The following is a 21,537-nucleotide window of genomic DNA, read 5'->3' as shown; positions in this document are numbered from 1 at the left end:
GACATAATTTGTTTATCATTAACTCACTGTCAAACTTCTGTCAAACAACCACAGACAAATATGATACTACCTATAAATAATTCATCTGAGAATATGTCAAAAACTAAATCGCATTCAAGTCAATGTAAACAACATTTTACGTCCCTATGGCCTAGTTTAGACTTAAGATGATCGATACGATCATAAATTAAATCACCATTTAATTATCAGTTTATCATCCTCCGTTTTGGTGATGGACATCAATATGTTTACTTCAAGTATGTAAATTAAAAATACCTGTAAGTAAAATGCACTTTGGTTATCATAAAACTGAATACCTATCAAATGTAACCAATATACCACCAATATGAATAGCAGTTTAATGTGTAGCTGTTTTTTTTTATTCTTTACAAGTTAGCCCTTGATTACAATCTCACCTGATGGTAAGTGATGACTGATGATGCAATCTAAGATGGAAGCGGGCTAACTTGTTAGGAGGATGAAAATCCACACCCCTTTCGGTTTTTACAAGACATCGTACCGGAACGTTAAATCGCTTGGCGGTACGTCTTTGTCGGCAGGGTAACTAGCCACGGCCAAAGCCTCCCACCAGCCAGACCTGGACCAATAGAAGCCCAGCTGGGGATTAAACCCAGGACCTCCGTCTTGTAAATCCACCGCGCACACCACTGCGCCACGGAGCTGTTTCAGCCCTACATCCTGAAATTTTAAAATATATATTGAGTACATGACTAAGGAAGTCATCAAGTAATCCTTTGTAACAAAATCCCCAATCAAGAGTCAGAAAGTTCAGTAATATCTTCATTTCTTCTAATTATAATATAGCTGTAGGTTCTTTGTACTTAGTAAGATATAACTTCTTAGCATTCCAAATAGAACTCTACTGTGACTAAATTAATAAAGTCATCAATTAATAGGTACCTACATACTATACATTTCACCAACTGCAGAGCATTAGAAAGTCCAATACATTATAACAACATAATTTACAATCAGCAATGTATCTAGAGGAGTTCCCTGCGAAATATATGCAGTCCATAGTTTCTTGGTACAATACATGTTTTCCATTTTCTCAAAAGTCAAACCTTTTGATATTTAGTGCCATTGGAGTAACATTGTTTGCCATAATGCCATGTTTCAATGTACCTAATCCGATATGTTCACAGTATCAGATACATTGACTTTAGTTAGAAAATAAAAACCACAATACTTTGTCTATTCTTGATTTTGAGAGTCCATTAATATTCACAAAAATGTCTAGCTTCAAATTCTGTGTTCTTTATATATTTTTTTTTCATTAATCAAAAAAGTGATCCAAGTGGATTCAAAGATCCTGATGATGGTACCTATATGGAATTTTCGGTGAATCAAAGCTACAATAGGCTAACCATTGAACCAATGAAGAAATAAGAATACTAATAATAAGGTTTACTAACAATTGCAGTTTATAGTATTAAACCTTTTTATATAATTTCTCAAAAGAAATAATATATCAAAATCTAATATACTTGTATGTGGGTTAAATGGAAGAAAAGTATAAGGTATACTGGTAACACTGAGTATCAGTAGGTTTATATTTATGTACACTCACTCGTTGATGTATAACTTGACAAGTCTAAGTCACAAAAGAACAATTTTGTGTTATCCTTGGTACTAATAGTATGAGATCCGGCATAAGAAATGTAAACCCTCATCTGTTGTTTATTAGGGATCAATAATTATAGAAAATATTCACATTGACACATTGTAAATAGGTTGTCTAGTTAAATTGTGGCCTTTCAAAATAAAAGTGAAGGTCTCAAAACTGTTCTTCTCTCAAAAACAAACCAATTTTTATTGACAAACAGCTAATGTTATGAGGAGTAACTTTGGATACTTTTTTATGCCACACAGATTAAATCACAGTTTAAAAAAAACCTCAGGTTGTTGTTGATAGCTTGTTGTGATTGTTTGCTGTGTAACTTTAAAGTTAAGCTGTTTACTTAAATAAGAAAAAATAAAATACCTTTAGTTAATTTAATTATTTAATATAGAAAAATAAATTAAACTATAGAAAAACTATATAAACGTTAAACTATATTATGTACTAACTCTTATAAAATAAAACAAAAGAAGAAATAATTCAATTATTGTCTTCCAAGCATTGAACAACATGAGGATTATTAAACCCACATCCAATTTATTTTATAACAAAATTAATACCATGAACATAATATCATGTCTATTCAATTTTAGATCAGTTAGGTTGGAACAATGCATTTTAAAAATCTATTTTACTTATGAACTGTGCTGGCAATGTCTTCCAACTGTCAATGTGAACATAAACATTTCTACCAGTGTCTAACAAATAGTATAAATTAATACAAGAATCCTATTAAATTCTTGTACTATTTTATTAATGTAACTTTTCAACATTTTGTATATTTTCATATACAAAATGTTGGTAAACACTGACACAGAGCCATGAACTCTAGATTCTATTTGTTTACAAATGGAATTTATCCATTTTTTATATTCTGGATTTTATCATTGACTTCATTATTCATCATCATAGGCCGATGGACATCCACTGCTGCACATAGGCCTCTTGCATATACTTCTAAGCACAATGGTTCGTCATTGACTTCAGCAACATAAAAACATTTTGAGCTATTTGCCTGACAACCATTACATTAATTACATTAATTTTCAATCTTTAAACTCATAGGATACTTTTGATTTTAGAATCAATAGAATAGAAATATAGGTTAGCAAAAAGTTAAACCTAATAATAGTAGATGAAGTGCAACGTCATTCCATCCATCAATTAAAAGCCTCACAACCAGTTTAGATAATTCTTTATCACGTATGATCATCGTAGCTTGGTGTCCATAACCTTCTTGTTTAAAAACTTTAGTGGCATTAATCCAATTCTCATGGCCTATCTTTGTGCACTCACTGAGCTTACAGTTGATAGCCATTTCTGGAACAATTGAGAGCCATGTTTTGCATTTCCATATACGATCCAGGTGCACAGAATCTTCACAAAAGCCATAATCAACAGCATATACACTGAAACTGTTGTTAATAGCAGTTATTATTTGACCACGTGCATATTTAGTTCCTTTTGCAGATTTAAATTCAAAAATAATCATTTGATCTATTTTCACTTTAGTAAGTTTGACTAAATGCTTCATATTTTCAATATTTTCAATTAATGGTGTATATATATCTTGGCGCACAAAGAAGTTTCCTGGGTCAATGATATGAGTTATTATAATATTATGACGTGATGAACTAATACCCAAATTTGAGAATTCATTGAACATTTGTTGGAATGTTTCCATTGTTGATTATTATCTATGGACAATATAAAATAGAAATATGTTATATAATATATGACCAAAATATACATAACATTCCAGACCCATAAAATACATGTGTGGTTAAAAATAGAATTTAATGTCAACAGAGTTATGGGCATCTCTTTATTTATATTCTTCTTGCTTGCTTGTGACACTAGAAATTCAGTTTTTCACTAATACAGCGAGAATCATGTATTTTTCCAAAATAAAAAGTTGCCTATATGTTGCTCTATGACTCCTCTAACCAGTGAAAGTCTCGTTAAAATTGGTGCAGCCGTTCCATAGCTTAGCCTGGACAAACAGAAAGACAGGCAATTTTTTTTAAAACTTCATCATATTGTGTTATTATTGTGTAAATAACTATAAGCACTTGATAAAAGTTAAAACGTAGTTGTTTTTAAAACACAGACCGACACTTCAATTTGATGATGATTTGAACATATCATAAAAACAAAAAAAACAAACAATAAAATATAAAAAGAGCACTATGTATAATATTAACAACAAACATAATACATTTCAAAGTCTATTTGCTCAAAAATATCTAATACAAATAAAAGATAATAATTTTATTACTTCATCAAAGCAGGGTCAATATTAAATTCCACACAAACATGCCTTGTTCCATCCCAGGTTCTGCACATGATAGAATTTTATGAAAAACATAACTTCAAATAAACTGTAGCAATATTTCTAGAATTATGTGATAGGTCTGAATTCACCATTATATGCTGATGCAAGGTACTTATATGTTGATGACCCTAACGCCATTGTCTACCATATAGTCGGTCAGATATTAGATAAATAATTCTTACCTTGTTAGGACAGCCTCTTAAATGTTACTTAGTACCTGCAATCAAAAATCACCTATTATCATACATAGAACCAAAGTGAAATTTCGCGAATGCACCGCCATAGCTCCCACCTCCCGGCGGTACCACGAGGCTTGACAAGATCCGAATATGTAAAATCTCGTTATAGATCGATCGATCGATCTATTACTTACTCGATCGAGTCTTGTAGAATCAAAAACCTAAAAGTTTCCAATATATTATTAATAACATACTTACATTCGCTTTGGCGTTTTTGTTCTGTGAAAATAAGGCCGGTAAAAGCAAGCTACACCAATATTTAAGTAGTTAAACGGCAAACGAGGGTAGGTAAGTTACTCTGTCTACTCTATGTATTATCTATGAAAACTAGGGAATCCAAATCCAGAGAAGTAAGATCATTGGATCAAAGCTTAGAGACATAGATAATAGAGGATATGTGACAAGTAATTATTTTTGAGGCTTCCGGTAACCATGTTTGGTCTCTAAATTGAGCTATGGCTGTTTTATCGGTAATAATTAAGCACTCGATATAAAATTATACAAAATATTATGTTTACTAAAATGAAACATTTTAAATTCTATCTTACATTATTATAATATAAAATTCCATACAATTGATTTTTCACTACTCTTGCTCAAAAACACTGTCATATTAACTAAACAAGCATATTAGCCTCTAGGGGCTAAATTAATTTTGTTTTTTTTAATTCTTGTCTGTTACGAGTACTAGCCAAGTCCTAGCCTACTATAAAACGGAGGAGGTTTTATTCGAAAATAGAATCATTATAGGTAAGGCACTGATTGTTTTGAAAAATAAATAAAAAACTTTAAATTGAAATGAAATGCAGCGTTCTTGTCTGTGGAATGCGTTTACTTTTTTATTTAATTTTTATTGAGTTGCGAATAGAGCGAGATTTGAAGACATGGGATATCCTTTACGGTGAAAAAAATAAAACTAAAAAGCGAGAATTTAAAAAACAATTGGCGTGAATAATACACACTAGATTTTTTTCAGAAATTCATTGTAAATTGTAGACTTTGTACATTTAATTTTCAATTCTTCAAAAGTTTAAAGAAATAGGTATGCTAACAGTAGCATGTCAATATATATATAACAGTATAGTATATGTAAGACAAAATATTAATTTGTACAAACGAAAAGGAGATCTAAACCCACGTCTTACTAGACACGGGCATAAGTTAGTTATTTCTGCATATCGTCTCCAAAGAGTAAAAAAATCTTTTGTAGGTTTGGGTGTACTCTTCTATAATAAGATCCCCAAGACTGTGAAGGACCTGCCAATGCATAGCTTTAAGCAATGTGTTAAAAAACATTTACTTAGTCGAGGGTACTACAACATCGATGAGTTCCTTAATGATAAAGATGCTTGGAGGCCGTTGGATCAGCTTCCACCTTCACACAGGAAGTAAAACTATAAGAAATGTAAACAGTAATTGTTATCAATTGTAAATTATAATACTGTATGACTTTTTCAAAAGAGCAACTGTTGAGTTTCTTGCCGGTATTTTCTCAGCAGGGCCTGCCTTCCGAACCGATGGTAGAATCTTTACAAATAGTCAACTGACGTGTCAAAAGTGCTTGTAAACTGAGCCTACTTGAAATAAATGATTTTTGATTTTGATTTTGAATTAAAATAAATCATTGAATATTGTACTAAACTATTTTATTTTCTCGCAATCGTAGTGAAAAGCAGAGTGTAACACGTGGGGCTAAACCCATTATAAACTCGGTTTCTATTTAGGCGGCCCTCGCCTTACGTCTCGGGCCCTAAAAATACCTTGTATATAATGGGTCTTTTTAGCCCCTTGTATAACAATCTACTATTCTCATTAAAGTGTTTTGTATTTAACACTGATTAATCAATAATATACAGATGGAGCGTACGGAACATGACGATGTCGTACCCGCTACGAATATGAAATTCAAAAACGAATACGTTCTCTTGTCAGTACGATACGAACCGTCGCATCAGTAATTTTCAATATTATTCAAGAGAAATGGCGTTAATTGTTTCTAAATATTTTAAAAACTAAAGAAATAAGATGGAGTATTTTTTTTTGATTATTATATCAATTTACGTAATTGTTTTTATATGCAAATGTCAAGGAGACGCGTGACTTTTGTTTGTTTTATGGGTTGCACGCACGCAGTTTCTAAAGACTCTCTGGTTACTCTGTGGTATTTAATAAACATTGTATAGTATAAATTATTTAAACTATACAATGTTTTGTATTGGCACACACGAACGTTGGCCTGTGTTTATGTATTGATTGTATAACGATTACTATCTGATGAATATGATGTTGTCCTAGACTACCAGACTAATACTAAACCAAGGCAATAGGAAACAAAAATCGTAATTCATCAACAAAATTTATTTATAGAAGTTGCAACACTTACAATTTTTGATACAACGTTATACGTTATACATAACAAAATTGACACTTTTTTATAAATGGTCTTTTAAAATTTGATTATCGTTCTACTAGACAATTTTTTTTAAATGTTTTTTTTGAGACGTTGTTACAAGAAAATTTTAGTTTTTAGATATGTTTTTGACAATACAATACAATACTAATTATATTCCATTTTGGGAAACAGCATTGTCATGACTCTCTAATAACAGATTAAGGTTTACTTCTTGCAAAGGTTGTCTTACTTGTTGCTCAGGTGATAAATTCTGCAATAGGTAATTTTTATTCTTTGGTTACATCTACTAAAATATTACTATAAAGGCAACATTAGTATTTATATGAGTAGGTACATAAAGCAACCAACCAGCAAAATCTTTTTTTCAAATTTGTGAATGATATCTTTCTCTTACACTATTGGACACAATAAAAAAATTATATAAATAAATGTTAAAATTAAAATTTGCTATTATTCAGATATTTTAAAATGAGGGAATTCCTATATTATCACAAACAAGAATAAATACTATGAAAAAGGATTCTCACCGGGATAGATGGGCAGGCATTGTCTTTGATGCGCGGAAAGCATAATGTTAAATTAATGTAATCCTTTTTAAAATGATCACTACATATGCAGCTGTATCGTGATGGAAATTAGGTCTGTTAATGCTGTTTAACCATTTTAGTCTTTAATCATGATTTTTTGGAAATCTGAAAAATATAAAATAACTATACATATAGAACATAAAATAATGTATTACCTAATTTATACGTTTTCGCTTATTTCGGTGATATAGCGAAACAAATCAATTGTTCACTATTCATCGATAATGTAAACAATATTTTCCCAACACTACGTTTACGGTCAAACCAAAACTTGTGAAATAATTCAATTCTTTAAAGGATTGCCCTTAAAACCGCCTATTGTAAAGCTTTGAATTAGTCAATGGGCCTAATTAAAAAAAAATACCTTTAAAATACTCAATATCAACAGAAAACTCAAAGATTTTAATACTTACTTGTGATATGAAATTCCCGCTAGTTTTGTTTGGGTTTTGTTGGTGCAGGCAACAACTGCACACTTCACTATTGTATAATATTTAATTTATTTTGCGATTCACAAGCTATTGGTTATTATTTTCGTAATATTTCGAATACCGTTACACCGGAACCACAACAATAACCATTTTGGGTGGGTCGACAAAAACAAAAGATAATTTGGTCACAATTGACATAATTGATGTAAAATATGTCTAACCTCTTTACGCAATGACTAAAAAAATATCTATCTCGCTCCATTAAGGTAGCTTTCTTTAAGTTAGAGAGGTTACGAAAAAATTTTGTTTATTCTTTAAAAAATTAAATCCTTGACCAAATTTGACGTAAATTTGTCACAGGTCCATTATATATAGGTGTCAAAGGATCAAAGAATGATCCGTAGACATTCCGTGGATGAGAGAAGTGATCAAAGAGGTTTGATTAATTAGTTTAATTTAATATATATTAAATACGTACTATTCTTGTGATACTAAAAGAATAATAATATGTGTATTAAATCTATGCTAATTAGCTTTTTTATTCAGAATAGGCTTGCGCTTGATTGCAATCATGCCTGGTGGAAAGTAATGTTGAGGGTCTTAGTACGAGATCCGACTTAATGATAAGTGACGGGTAGCAGCGTCAGTGATTTTACCATTATTTTGTGGTAGAGGAAACACCTCGAGCAGGTCCCAGGGCTTGTGACTTTAAAACTCAACACTCATCCTTCCTTTTCCTGCCCGACATGTTTTCCATGCCCACAATAAAGTACGAGTATTAATTCCAGTCAGTAAAATGACTGCAGCAACTGTCATTAAACAGTCATTTTAATAATAAAATAACATTTCAGTGACAGTTGCACTTGTCATTTTACTGACTAGAATTAATCCTCCGACTATAAACTATTATTTTAACGCAAAACATTATCAATAATTACAACACAACATTATTGCACAAAATCACTAACGCGACTGGCAACGTGACGGTCTCTACGCCATAATACACTGTAATTTTTGCTCTACGCTGCCTAACAAACAACGACGCCGCCCGGTTTCACCAGCGTGGTTTCCGTTCCCGTAGGAATACGGGGTAGGGATAGCATTCTGAGATCGTTTAATCGAAGAATCTATTTTTCAAGCTGATTTTTTTAATGGAGTACAAAATTTTTTCATCACTTTGGTTATTTTGCTCAATTGTTCTAAATCTTAGATTATCAATGTATCCAAATTCCAGATACACTTAAAACATTAATTAAACGAAAAAATATTTATGAATTGTATATTTTAAAATGTTTCAGATTGTAATTAATATCTTTTACTTTTCTTTAAAAGCATAGTTGGAACGTTATGTACTAAAACTAAGAATAAACGTAACGAAGAATAACCTGAGCACTGTTAGGCTCTCAGATTTAAGAAGTGAAGTTAGGCTACACCACTGTCTTCCCAAAACTACAGAACCGAGAAGTTTGGCACCTCCAAATTACGAAGGCGCTGGCAGCAGAGCAGCAGTGCGTGTTGACAGCGGTGACCTACGGATCCGAGACTTGGTCGCTCATTATGGGCCTTATTAAGGCTCAAAGTCACTCAGCGGGCGATGGAGCGAGCTATGCTTGGGGTTTCTCTGTGTAATCGAATTAGAAATGAGGAGATCCGCAGACGAACCAAAGGCACTGACTTAGCTCAACGACTCGTGAAGCTGAAGTGGCAATGGTTAGGCCACACGTAAGGGTAGCGACTCCACAAACTTGAGGTTAAGCTTCTATTGACCCCATTACATATCCCAAAAATAAAATTGCGTCAAAAAAAAATTCAATGGACTTTAGACTTATTTGAAAACAATATTTATTATGCATACATTGCAACGAAGCCTTAATGAAAAAAATATAAAATTTTGTCACTGACATTGTAGAGCGTGGAGGGAGTATCATTTTATTTCTATGTTGTAGAGAGACGTTGTTATTGGAAAATGTTCACTATTTTTTAATGTTAGCTGTCTGTATTCTCCATTGAAAACAAAAAATACTTGTGAAAGAATTATTTCGATTCGTTAATTAATTCCCGAGATTCCTCCTTCCTCGATAAATGGGCTTTTGAACACAAAAAAAAATCAATTTTAACCATTAGTTCGTCAGTAGGTAAGGCAGAAGTTTCGAAATTGTCTTTATCAGGTGAGCAAATGTTGTATGATGACGTCACGTACAATATCGCGACTCGTATCGAATCGTAAATCTATGTGGCGGTAGTCGATATTTATGCATGCGAAGTTTGAATGCATGTAAAACCATAACTATTTGGTATTTTTAAATAAACAAAACTAGTGTATCTGTATAAATAAAAGCTCTAATGTAACGAACTTTCAAATGATTTTGCGTACCTAGTAATATTATCCATTATCTGCAAAGATAATATTATTATGGATATATATTGTTTATGGTTATTTTCAACGAGTCTAATGTCTGTGTATGTGTGGTGAGAGTGTCAGCGTCTGTGATTGTCAATGTCAATCATTTGCAAATTTTCTTTGAGAATCTAAATTTTTCCAGCTAATGTTCTTGTTATTATTTTATTTCCTATCCAAATTTATAAATGAAATTCGCTACGATATAAAATAAAATAAAAATATATCGAATAATAAATATTGAATTAATATTTCTAAATCATAATCTACTTATTTTTTAATCGTCAAATAACATGGTGCTTGTTCAGTGGAGAAGCATATTTAATTTACGACGATTGTACGAAAATATTAGGTGAGTGAGTATATATTGTTCTTTATATCGGTTCATGCAATAATGTAGGATGAAAAAATAGTTAGATAGGTTATCCGTGGACCGCAAATGGCACCTTAAAACTATGCTAATTTAGCATAGTTTTACCGTGCCTGAGCTCTGTCGCTGGACTGTCATCACGCCGTTGACAACGCCGCTGTAATATGTTTTGTGTGCCAGTTGTAAATATCGAATTTGGTTTATATAAACTATTCTAACATCATTGGGTTCATGTGATTTATAATATACTTGTTGATACAATATTAAACACATTGGTACTTAAAAGTTGAATTGTGTTATCTATGGTGTTAACTGTTACTGTTATTTTTCTTGTCATATCCTATCTGTCACCTACCATTATTTTTGATTATTGATTTTCATTTATCCACTGAGTTACCACAATCTATAATTATTATCAAGAAGAACACACAGTCAATTTCAAATTCATAACATTTATATTTTATAGACTGCCAAGTAAGTACATAAAACTAATCATCTTTTAAAATAAATGACTACTAAACTATCTTTTGTAATTGTTCAAGTGGATATGATTTTATGAAAAAACTAGCTCTTTTTGTATAAATTTATGCTATTCAATCATAAATATCTTGTATTAGAATGAAATTTCAGCTTTGTATGAAACTTACCTGTCTTTCTATAGATTGGTTTGAAGGTGATTAGAACAATTTTACTACAACACTGCTCATAATACACTTGCAATAGAGATACTGTTCATTTATTTCCAGCTTTTGAGGCATATATTTATTCATCTTATATTTAATAACCATATAATAAAACTTTAAGAAACATTGGTGCAGAAGGAACTGGTGGGTGGGAAATATTTTCGATTTGATTTTTGTTCATTATCAACCCACATTCGGCTCTCTGTTGAGCTCAAGTCTCCACACAAGATGAGAGGGGTTAGGCCAATAGTCCACCAGGCTGGCCCAATGCGGATTGGCAGACTTCACATACGCAGAGAATTAAGAAAATTATCTGGTATCCAGGTTTCCTCACAATGTTTTCCATCACGATTTGAGACAAGTGATATTTAATTTGTTAAAATGCACACAACTGAAAAGTTGGAGGAGCATGCCCTGGACCGGATTTGAACCCACACCCTCCGGAATCAGAGGCAGAGGTCATATCCACTGGGCTGTCACAGCTCTCACGCTTGATTTTTGTTACTTGTGATTAATTAATTATATTCTTTCAGGAGGGCCATCAACTGGAGAATATTCCAGGCTGTATTAACATTCCGTACATTGACATATAACACACACATGAGCCAGGGATACTTGGTTGATTGTCTTTTTGAACCTATTTTTTGGTTTGTTGACAACTTTGCAGGATGTTTAGGAAAGGTATGCTTTAAGTTTATTAATTATTGTAAAGACTCTAAAAATAGTGTTTATAGTGTTTATCTAAAAATAGTGTTTATAGTTGTAATTGTCTATTGAATGAAGACCTTTTTCTTACCACTGATTTCAACATAGTGAAAGTTAAAAATTGAAGTGTAGAATGGTCTATTGTTTAAACCTACATAATAATATTTTGGCATATTAGTGCAAATAAAATTAAAACCTCAATTTTAAAAACGGTGAAGGGTTCTTACTTTACACCATGAGGTCAAAATTCAATCCACGCCTGCTGGAATAGTGTTGTACCTATTCCTATTTCATTATTTACAATCTTTTCCAAGTAGTTAGAAAGGAGTGGGAATATTGACCTTATTTATAAGATATCATCATCATGTCAGCCGATGGACGTCCACTGCAGGACATAGACCTTTTGTAGGGAGTTCCAAACATCACGAAACTGAGCCATCTGCATCCAGCGAATACCTGCAACTCGCTTGATGTCGTCAGTCCACCTGGTGGGGGTCGACCAACACTGCACTTTGTAGTGCGGGGTCGCCATTCCAGCACCTTGGGACCCCAACGTCCATCGTGTTTATAAGATATGGCAAATATATTTGAAAAAAAAATACAGAAGTTAAGTTATATAGACTAGGTCATTTATAAAACATAATTAAATACTAATTAAATGAATTGATTTTAGGTTTTTGTTTTCTGCGTGACAGTTTTGACAGCAGCCGTAGTGGCAATTGCATATTGGGTGGGGCTGCCTTATTGGTGGGAGAGAAATCCATATATTACTGTGTTTTTAGTAATTTTTGGGAATTGGCTTTTGATTAATATAATATTCCATTATTATATGGGTGTTACTACATCTCCTGGACATCCACCTGATGTAAGTAAAAATTTTGTTATATTTTTAGGTTATATCTAATCCAATAAAATAAAGCCAAGCTATAATAATTAATATAACTTTAATTAATAAATATTTGTACTGGTTAATACGTTTGGTTACAAATGAAAATAAGATTCTTCTAAGACAAAGAAGAGATAATTCTTATTACTAACAAATCTATATAAATAAAAATACATGTGCGCCCATAACTTTCAAACAACTATACCAATTTGGATGATTCTTGGTTTTATATATTTGTTATTGTTAGGACAATTGACATTGTGATTTGTTTGACAATGCCACGTTATTTGTGAGAATCTATATTTTATTTTCATACTCACGTGAACGGGAACTACGCGGATGAAACCAAGGGTCATTGCATCATCAGATCAGCCGATGGACGTTCACTGCTGGACATAGGCCTTTTGTAGGGACTTCCAAACATCACAATACTGAGTCACCTCCATCCAGCAAATCCCTGCGATTCGCTTGATGTCGTCAGTCCACCTGGTAGACCCCCCCACCTGGTGGGGGGTCTACCAACACTGCGCTTTGTATTGTGGGGTCGCCATTCCAGCACCTTGAGACACCAACGTCCATCGGCTCTTCGTACTATGTGCCCCGCCCATTGCCACTTCAGCTTAGCGACTTGTTGAGCTATGTTGGTGACTTTGGTTCTTCTGCAGATCTCTTCATTTCTGATTCGAACATGCAGAGATACTTCGAGCATAGCTCGTTCCATCGCCCGCTGTGTGACTCTGAGCCTTCTTATAAGGCCCTTAGTTAGCAAGTCTCGGAACCATAGGTCATGTCATCACTGGCAAAACGCACTGTTCGAAGACTTTTGTCTTCAGCCACTGAGGAATTTCGGACGAAAAGATATCGCGAAGTTTCCCCAACTGTTGCCAAGCCGAGTTGGATTCGGCGGTTCACCTCTTTCTCAAAATTGAACCTACCTAACTAGATCTAGGTGTATATGTCTACAAGGGTCATTGCATAGTAAATGATAAAGGTAAATTTTTGATTTCTTACAGGGAGCAATGATATCGGAAGCCGCTAGCATATGTAAGAAATGTTTGTCACCCAAACCGCCGCGTACTCATCACTGCTCAGTTTGCGACAAATGTGTCCTGTGCATGGATCACCATTGCCCCTGGCTGAACAATTGTATTGGATACTTTAATGCACGTTACTTTTTCCTGTACATGGTTTACATGGTCACTGGAGTATCATTCCTAATAATTGCTGGATTTGATTTGGGATATCAAGTTCTATGGGTAAATGATAACGGTAAGTGTATTAATGCAACAGAATATTCTTATTTTTATTTCATATACCCTACCCTACCTCTACCCCCACCCTACCCCTACCCTACTCCTACCCTACCCTACCCCTGAATTCATTTGTTACAAAATATGTGATAAATTAAGAACCGTTTGATGTTTTTAAGCCTATTTATATATTATTCGACCAACCTATGTAGCTTTTTTTGGAAATTTATTGTTCTTATTTATTATATAGATTATTGTGCCATCTTGTAAAGTTTTGCAGTATTTGTACAATAAGTCCAACTACTTCATAGATATAGAAGATGGAATAAAAAATATAATGTTTCTTTTTAGGGTTCCGAACGTACGTAGTATTAAACGGAACCCTTATTTTGTGTAAGATTGCCTGGTGAACTTAAAAAGCATTATTATTTATAACAAAACCAAATAAACAATTTGGTCTAAACCGTTGGAACCCTTTGTGAGATCAAATCAAAATAATTAATACATATACACGTTTGATATATAATAATATACTAGCTGTGCGCCGCGGCTTCACGCACGTTCCTATGGGATTATCGTGATAATTTATCAATGATACTATGACATAGATAGATAGGGCCGTGATAGCCCAGCCCTCTGCCTCCGATTCCGGAGGGTGTGGGTTCGAATCCGGTCCGGGGCATGCACCTCCAACTTTTCAGTTGTGTGCATTTTAAGAAATTAAATATCACGTGTCTCAATCGGTGAAGGAAAACATCATGAGGAAACCTGCATACCAGAGCATTTTCTTAATTCTCTGCGTGTGTGAAGTCTGCCGATCCGCATTGGGCCAGCGTGGTGGACTTATGACATACAAATCTATGCGACTTTTTACTTTTATTTTTTATCGATTTACGTATTTTCCAAAAGTTGTACTTAAATTAAGTATTTTTTGTATCAGTATTAATGTTTTTGATGCTGTGCTTCCAAAACCAACATTCCAAGGGCCACTAGTTTTCACATTTCTACACAATTCTCTGTTCAGTGACTTTTTCAAAAATAACTATAAAGCTAAACTATAAATAACTACAAAAGCTTTGCGGCTACAGACAATTAGAGTTTCCGGATTTGAGTTATGGGTCTTGCTATGAAATTCTTGCTTTCTTGCTTCTTTCAGTAAGAAAGGACACTTACAATGTCCAAATTGGTGTCATTTATTATAAGATAATATCAGTTTTAGACTGGATTAATTTCAGTTTGATTGACATTTTTTATAATCAAGATATAGATATTTCAAAAATTTTGCTGACCCCAAATTGGTCAGTCTTTTTTAAATATTTATTCCGAAACGGCTGAGCGATTAGTACTATATTGTGTGTACAATATATGGATGGTGCATCGTAATAGATCAATGTATATTACGTTTCATATTATTTTCCAATAATTATACGGAAATGTTAAACCATTAAACCTCAAAAAGGCCTCCGGAGGTATACCTCTGGATTCGATATGGCCTAAGGCCATATTGAATATCTTATTTCTGTATCTGTGCTATAGTGCCGGAGCGTTAATCTGTATTTTACTAATCCATTTAAGCTTTTTTAATCACAAACTGACACTCACACCATCCTATATTGAATCTAATATCTTTTATTATATAATTATTTATAGAATATTTTATAACTCACGCGAACGGATTGCGAATGACTGAACAACTTGTTAAAAATCGTTTTGCGATGCCCTCTTAGGCGCCTAAGGCTAGCGTTTACCGACATTATCGACTTTTTCCTCCGCCACTGCTACTGCCAACCTACATTAATTGTGTAGGTGATTCATCAAAAGAATTTATCTATTATTTATAGGTGGCCTTACACAGGAAGACGATCCGGAATTGATTGGACACCCGGTGCGTATGAATCAGAGCGGCGTGCTTGTACCGGTCCAGGTTATTGCCGAATATGATTCCGAGAACCTTCCCCGAGCGCACAATTTACCCGCCGTCATCATCACAGAGGCCCAGCGGATCACTGCTCATGCGCTGAAGCGGAAGGCCGTCGTTTTTATGGTGATCATGTGTCTGTCGGTGTTCTTCGCTCTTGGCTCCCTGACTATAGTACACGCGAAGAATATAACTCGAGGGGAAACGAGTATAGAGTCGCATCTCAACGCCACTCTGCGGAAGACCCACACGAATCACCAGTTCAGGAACCCCTATAACTTTGGCCGACAGAAAAATTGGAAGCTGTTCTTGGGTCTGACACAAGGCCGTACGTTTCTGAGGCATATTTTACTACCGTCGCCCCATCCACCGACTGGGACTGGGCTGACGTGGCACATTGCGAATAACGGGATCGAAGACTGGCCCTAAATCTACATTGTCAAAGTATTTACAAACTTCGAATTTGTTTTTCTTTTATAATAGTAATTAGAACTGTAGTTAATGTACATTATTTTCATTTTGTTGTCATTTACGACGGAGTTTAGATGTTACTGTAAGGTAATGAAATAGTGAGATTGAGAGTTAAGGAAAAGTATTTATTAAAATAAGACTGAAGCAGGACAACCATATTCACAACTTGCTATATCCTGATTTGGTAGCAAGTATTTGTACCAAAGTGTACATGGAGTAATGTGATTGTACTTAATCAAGATTTCTTTTCTCGATTGGACACGCTTGAACATATTATTAATAGGGATGATGACTAGGTTTGAATATAATGTTTTTTATGATACATTGGGTAAATAAAGTCAATGTTGACAATACATAAAAAGCAAAGATTGACTGACACAAAGCCGGACGTTTCTGACGATCGTGATTTGCAAAATAAATAAAATTATTGAATTTCAAAAACTATTAAAAATCTTTTATCGTAATTAGATGAAAATTCATACAGTTTTAGCTTCCTTGCATTAAATGTGACATTTTTCAATATGTGAACTATACTCGTAAACGCACAAATAACAAAGATATTAGTAATTTTCTTTGATCGCCCATACAAAACTAACATTATGCACCTACGACGTCATTAAATCGTAACATTTTGTATGGGGCGTTTTTCAAGGATCCGCGGCGGCGCCGCAAATCTGACCCTTTAAATCCCTGTAGCTACGAAAATAATGATCGCAGATTTCCCGTTACTTTTACAAAATTGCTTTACTATTAGCATACTCCTAATTCATATACAATTTAAAGAAACTGTCATCATCCCTATTGTTAGTACAGATGTTGTAGCCTGCAGCATGCTTCGTTTTAGTGGGATAGTGCTTGCAAATTTTGAACTATACAGGAAGAAAACCAACTGAGTTCTTTTTAATGTCTTTGATGAATTAAACATGGTGTTTTTGTAGGAAAATGGAATAATATGTAATCACTCAAAAAAAATTCTCATTTCTTAAATGATCCATGAAAAATTGGTGACTAGCCAGTAAGTGATAATCCATTTTAAGATGAAGTATGTCTAATTTATTTATGGATTAGTCGGAATTAAACTATAATTCATAAAACTGTACCTATATAATCAAAGATTTTAAGATAGCTACTCAGAAATAAAAAAAAACTTTGTTTTAAATCAACATTATTGTCAATTTTGACATTCAATAATACCACATTGTATGTGTGTCTAAATTTTGTGTCATTCAAGCAATAGTGTCAGTGAATTTTAATTTAATTAATGTATGTATTTCTATCTTTTTATCCATATAAACAATAACTGTGCCAAATTTCATACTGCTTTCGCCTAGTTTTAGTAAAAAGGGGTATTAAGATTTCTTTGTCCTCTCCCAATTAATTAAATACTTTGTATAAAATCACAGTAACAAAACGAATGTATTATAATGTTGTGTTTACCTACAGAGCTCTCAATTCAAGTATTTCTATCATAAATATAGCAATGTATAGCCATATATACAGTACATTATACAGTCTTGTTAACTTACCAATTTTCTAGAATTCGTATTTTCTGAGATATTATTGAATTCTCAGACTATAACAATGTTACATTCGATCTTTATAATAGTCTGTTGTTGTAATACTATCTAAATTGATCAGATATAGAATTTTGTTTAATTTGTTAGCTCATAGGAATACCATCCAGAAATTCTGTATTCTGTAGCAAGCAGTAATACCGATAGATACCCATTGCTTGAGTAATTTCTGGAAGGTATTTACTGTATATTCTATTTCATATGTGCTTTGAGACTTGAACGTGATCTAGAGTTTTGATAGATTTGCGTCGACTTCGTCTCCTAGATAAATTGGCATCCAATAATTCACATCCCGAGTAAGTAATCCTCTTAGTAACTCAACATGAGGTATCTACATGTTAACTGTTTTAGCAGACTCAGAAGTGGTTTACAAGCAATAAGAAAACTAATGTCAAACAAATGTTACAATTTACAACATTAATAAGGCCAACTTAATTAACATATCAAACTGTAACCAAATTAAGACTCTAGAATGGTAGAGAATGACCTTGATTGGAGTCACGCACTTGTGATCGATGTGTGTAGGGTTAAAAGGTACCTTTTTCTGTTAACAAACACTTCCCTTTTCTACTCGAGCCACTCTCCCCGCCTATCCCAAGTAACATCCCATAAAGAATTACACAACAAAAGATGTGGATGGCTCGAACGCCACGAGCACACTGAAGTCGATCGTACAACGAGCGCCTTATATCGCAAGTCGTTCCCGACAACCGATCGGCACCCCTCTCTAACGCCCCACTTTTTACGGAAACAAGTCGCGCCACCTGACGTCATATTCGTCTCGAGACTACTATTTCTTACACTGTGTTATCTATCTCTTCTGAATATACGACACTGAGCTGTCTCATCACATCCTATGAGCTATCAAACGTGTGTATTTAAGTCTAGGTTCAGATGATACATACTCTGATTGATTTGACGTCATCGGCACAAGGATGTTGACAAATGTACACTGTGGCGTGCACAAGGTTTTTAACTAGGGTATGCACTATGGGTAAAAATTGTACATAATGGAAAATTCCTCCTCCAATACTGGTTCCTAATGAATCCTCAGGGTATGCATTGCTTGTATGCATCTGTAGTGTACGCCACTGAATGTACATCGATGGTCGGCAAATGTATGTAGTAGCGAGGCGCGATGCAGAATCTGTGTGTTCCTTATGCCTAACTGGAAAGAGACTATATATGGATAACCATGTACATTGTACATGGTACATATTTTACTTTCAGTTAGGCCTGACTTATGCCTTACGAAGAGATATGCCTTACGCGACACTGCGCGGTAGATATAGATAGTCGCGCGTTGTTTGTAAAATAAAAATGAAAGGTCAACGCGTCAGATTGTTCCTAGCTTAAGGTCGGCCGGATACACTCGTTTTCCGTGTTTGGAAAACCAAATGAAATACACTAAATGACACACACGTACGACTTTTATCCGATCGGAACAAATTCCGCGCTTAAAAAGAGGTTGAAGTTCTTTTTTTTTTAATATAAATCGTTCCTGATTTGAGTTCTATTTTTGTAAAATGATTAGTGAACTATTTATTATATATACAGAGTGCTGGGGAGTATTTCGCATAACTCAGGGGTTATTTTCTCTACCGAAAATTAGTTAAAAATGTTCTAGGAACATGTGTTCCTCATCATTCATGTGTTGTGTAAATAACATTTCTTTTGTAAATATATCTTAAAATGTGTCCCATAAATCCTTATAATTATGACGTAGCCAAGTTTTACGTATTTTAAAATGAAAGGATAGTGGGCGTTTCTTACATGGATATTCGGAATTATTTGAATTACTTTGTATGAAAACATAAAAGTTTTTATTTTTTAGTTAAAAAAATATTAGTTATGCAGTTCGGCTCCTATAAGTAGACTTGTCAACACCTTGAAGTAATGGGAAATACTCCCGAGAACCCTGCGATAATATAAGGGAATTAATAAGGGTTGAAAATTCACATCGATTTCCACGCGGATGAAGTTGTGGGCGTCCTCTAGTTGCTAACAAATCATTGCTCTCCGTCTTGGCGCGGATAAAATGCTATCACTATCCGTACTGACTATACATTCCGAATTAAGAAAAATGTAAGTCTGCGTAAATATTATCACAGAATTCCAAATCGAAATTAGGAAAACAAATACGGAAAACGAGTGTATGCGGCCGGCCTAAGAGGGGGTCAAACGGATCTAATAAGTTTGACTGTTGATTGATGCTGTAGATTTTACAGATGTCAAAACGTGAAGGCTGATTTAAATGTTAAAATGTTTGACAAATGGAAAGTTTAATAAATAATTTATGGCGTCCATTTTCAAATAAAAACTACACATTTCAAGGGATCTCTTTATGTAATAATATAAAACTATGTATCGTTTTTATTAGGTATATATATAGTAGGTGCTCAAATCAGATTATTGTACTAGGACAAACGATATGCTATTAATATTTACCTAAACAACGTTTAAAATGATATTGAACTCTGATTAGATTATAGTGATGCTAGTACTTTTTACATTTCCAGTCTTTTTTTCTGTATTAACTTTAAATGTGATCTAATAGATATTATTTAGATAAATCTTCTTAAGTGTTGATTATGCCTCAGAGCATATGTGTAGGAAAATAAGAATATTTTCTTATACCTACAGAAGTTTTCTTAGTATACTTTAGGTATAAGTATAATTATTAAATCGTAACATAAATTATTTACTCTTTAAAATATAGTACGTACTGGGCCCCGATTTCCGTGCCATTTAATTTATTACTTACTGGCGGACTCCCACGACTTCGTCGGCGTGGAATTCATTTTTCGCAAAACCCATGAATTTTTTCGGGTTATAAATATAGGTTATTTATAACCCGAAAAAATTCATGGGTTATTGCATGGTGTTAATGCAAGGTATTATCTGAATCAAACAGTCAAATCGGTTCAGTAGTTGCGGCGTTAAATTGTAACAAACATCCATACAAACTTTCGTGTTTATAATATTAGTAGGATAGTAGAATTGCATTTTGTGACATTATTATATGATCATATAACAAACGAAACTTTTGTGGTTCGTGTAAAATTAAAATCTTGCTGCTTAAGTTTAGTTCTAAAACTATCTGCCCTGTATGGTAATTTGCGTTTGTTTTGTTTAGTATACTTTTGTTTATTTTCAATACTAGTTAATAAATCTATATTATTTAAAAAATCTCTTTAAATTAGTGTATTACATTGTTGATGTTAACGTTAAGAATCTGTATTACTCATAAGCTCACCTTATTCTTATACATTTTGTATGCATAAATGTTGTAATTGATGTGCTCACATAAAGAGACCGTTTTTATTTTCACAAAACCCATGCTCTCGTGATCGCCGCTCGTGGTCAAATTACCCCAAGAGGGACAAAATGCAAAAAAAGTCGCCTACGAAATGTGATACGGATTCAGGGTTCTGGTGAATTACTAGTCATTTATTTAAAGAGTATTTATGTAAGTTAATGTTAAGAATTACCAATTCCTCTTTTTGCGTTTAAACTTTCATATTTTTTTACTTTCTTTTGTACTTTTTAGTATCTACCTCTCGCACATGTGCGGTTTATTAAATAAATTGTTTTTCTTTCTGTTTTGTTTGGTTTTTCAACACCCTTGTGTAATA

General features: G+C 33.6%; 1 protein-coding gene and 1 long non-coding RNA gene across 4 annotated transcripts; one reads left to right on the top strand and one right to left on the bottom strand.

The window, feature by feature from the left end:
* Nucleotides 1-138: 138 nt before the first annotated feature.
* LOC112052368 (palmitoyltransferase ZDHHC16B) lies at nt 139-21,502 on the top strand. 3 transcript variants are annotated; one of them, XM_024091606.2, is made up of 5 exons: nt 139-278; nt 11,632-11,779; nt 12,477-12,668; nt 13,703-13,958; nt 15,781-21,502. In XM_024091606.2, exons 2-5 carry the CDS (start codon nt 11,699-11,701, stop codon nt 16,284-16,286), a joined length of 1,035 nt encoding a protein of 344 aa, XP_023947374.1. In that variant the 5' UTR covers nt 139-278; nt 11,632-11,698; the 3' UTR covers nt 16,287-21,502. The 3 variants fall into 3 exon arrangements, with proteins under 3 accessions (XP_023947374.1, XP_023947211.1, XP_023947296.1); XM_024091443.2 differs by lacking the exon at nt 139-278 and adding an exon at nt 10,137-10,397; XM_024091528.2 differs by lacking the exon at nt 139-278 and adding an exon at nt 10,580-10,889.
* On the bottom strand, nt 2,007-6,153 carry LOC112052558 (uncharacterized). The gene is made up of 3 exons (XR_002887316.2): nt 4,415-6,153; nt 4,160-4,194; nt 2,007-3,339 (listed from the first exon to the last, which is right to left on the bottom strand). It is a non-coding gene; the product is annotated as an uncharacterized LOC112052558 (long non-coding RNA).
* Nucleotides 21,503-21,537: the final 35 nt, after the last annotated feature.

The sequence above is a fragment of the Bicyclus anynana genome, chromosome Z (assembly GCF_947172395.1).
Source record: "Bicyclus anynana chromosome Z, ilBicAnyn1.1, whole genome shotgun sequence".
Lineage (NCBI taxonomy): Eukaryota > Metazoa > Arthropoda > Insecta > Lepidoptera > Nymphalidae > Bicyclus > Bicyclus anynana.
This window is presented reverse-complemented; position numbering and strand designations above follow the sequence as displayed.

Coding starts and splice junctions, on each gene's coding strand:
- LOC112052368 (XM_024091443.2), top strand. CDS start 10,339: ATGGTGCTTGTTCAGTGGAGAAGCATATTTAATTTACGACGATTGTAC. Junction 12,669..13,702: donor CTCCTGGACATCCACCTGAT/GTAAGTAAAAAT, acceptor GATTTCTTACAG/GGAGCAATGATATCGGAAGC. Junction 13,959..15,780: donor TCTATGGGTAAATGATAACG/GTAAGTGTATTA, acceptor TATTATTTATAG/GTGGCCTTACACAGGAAGAC.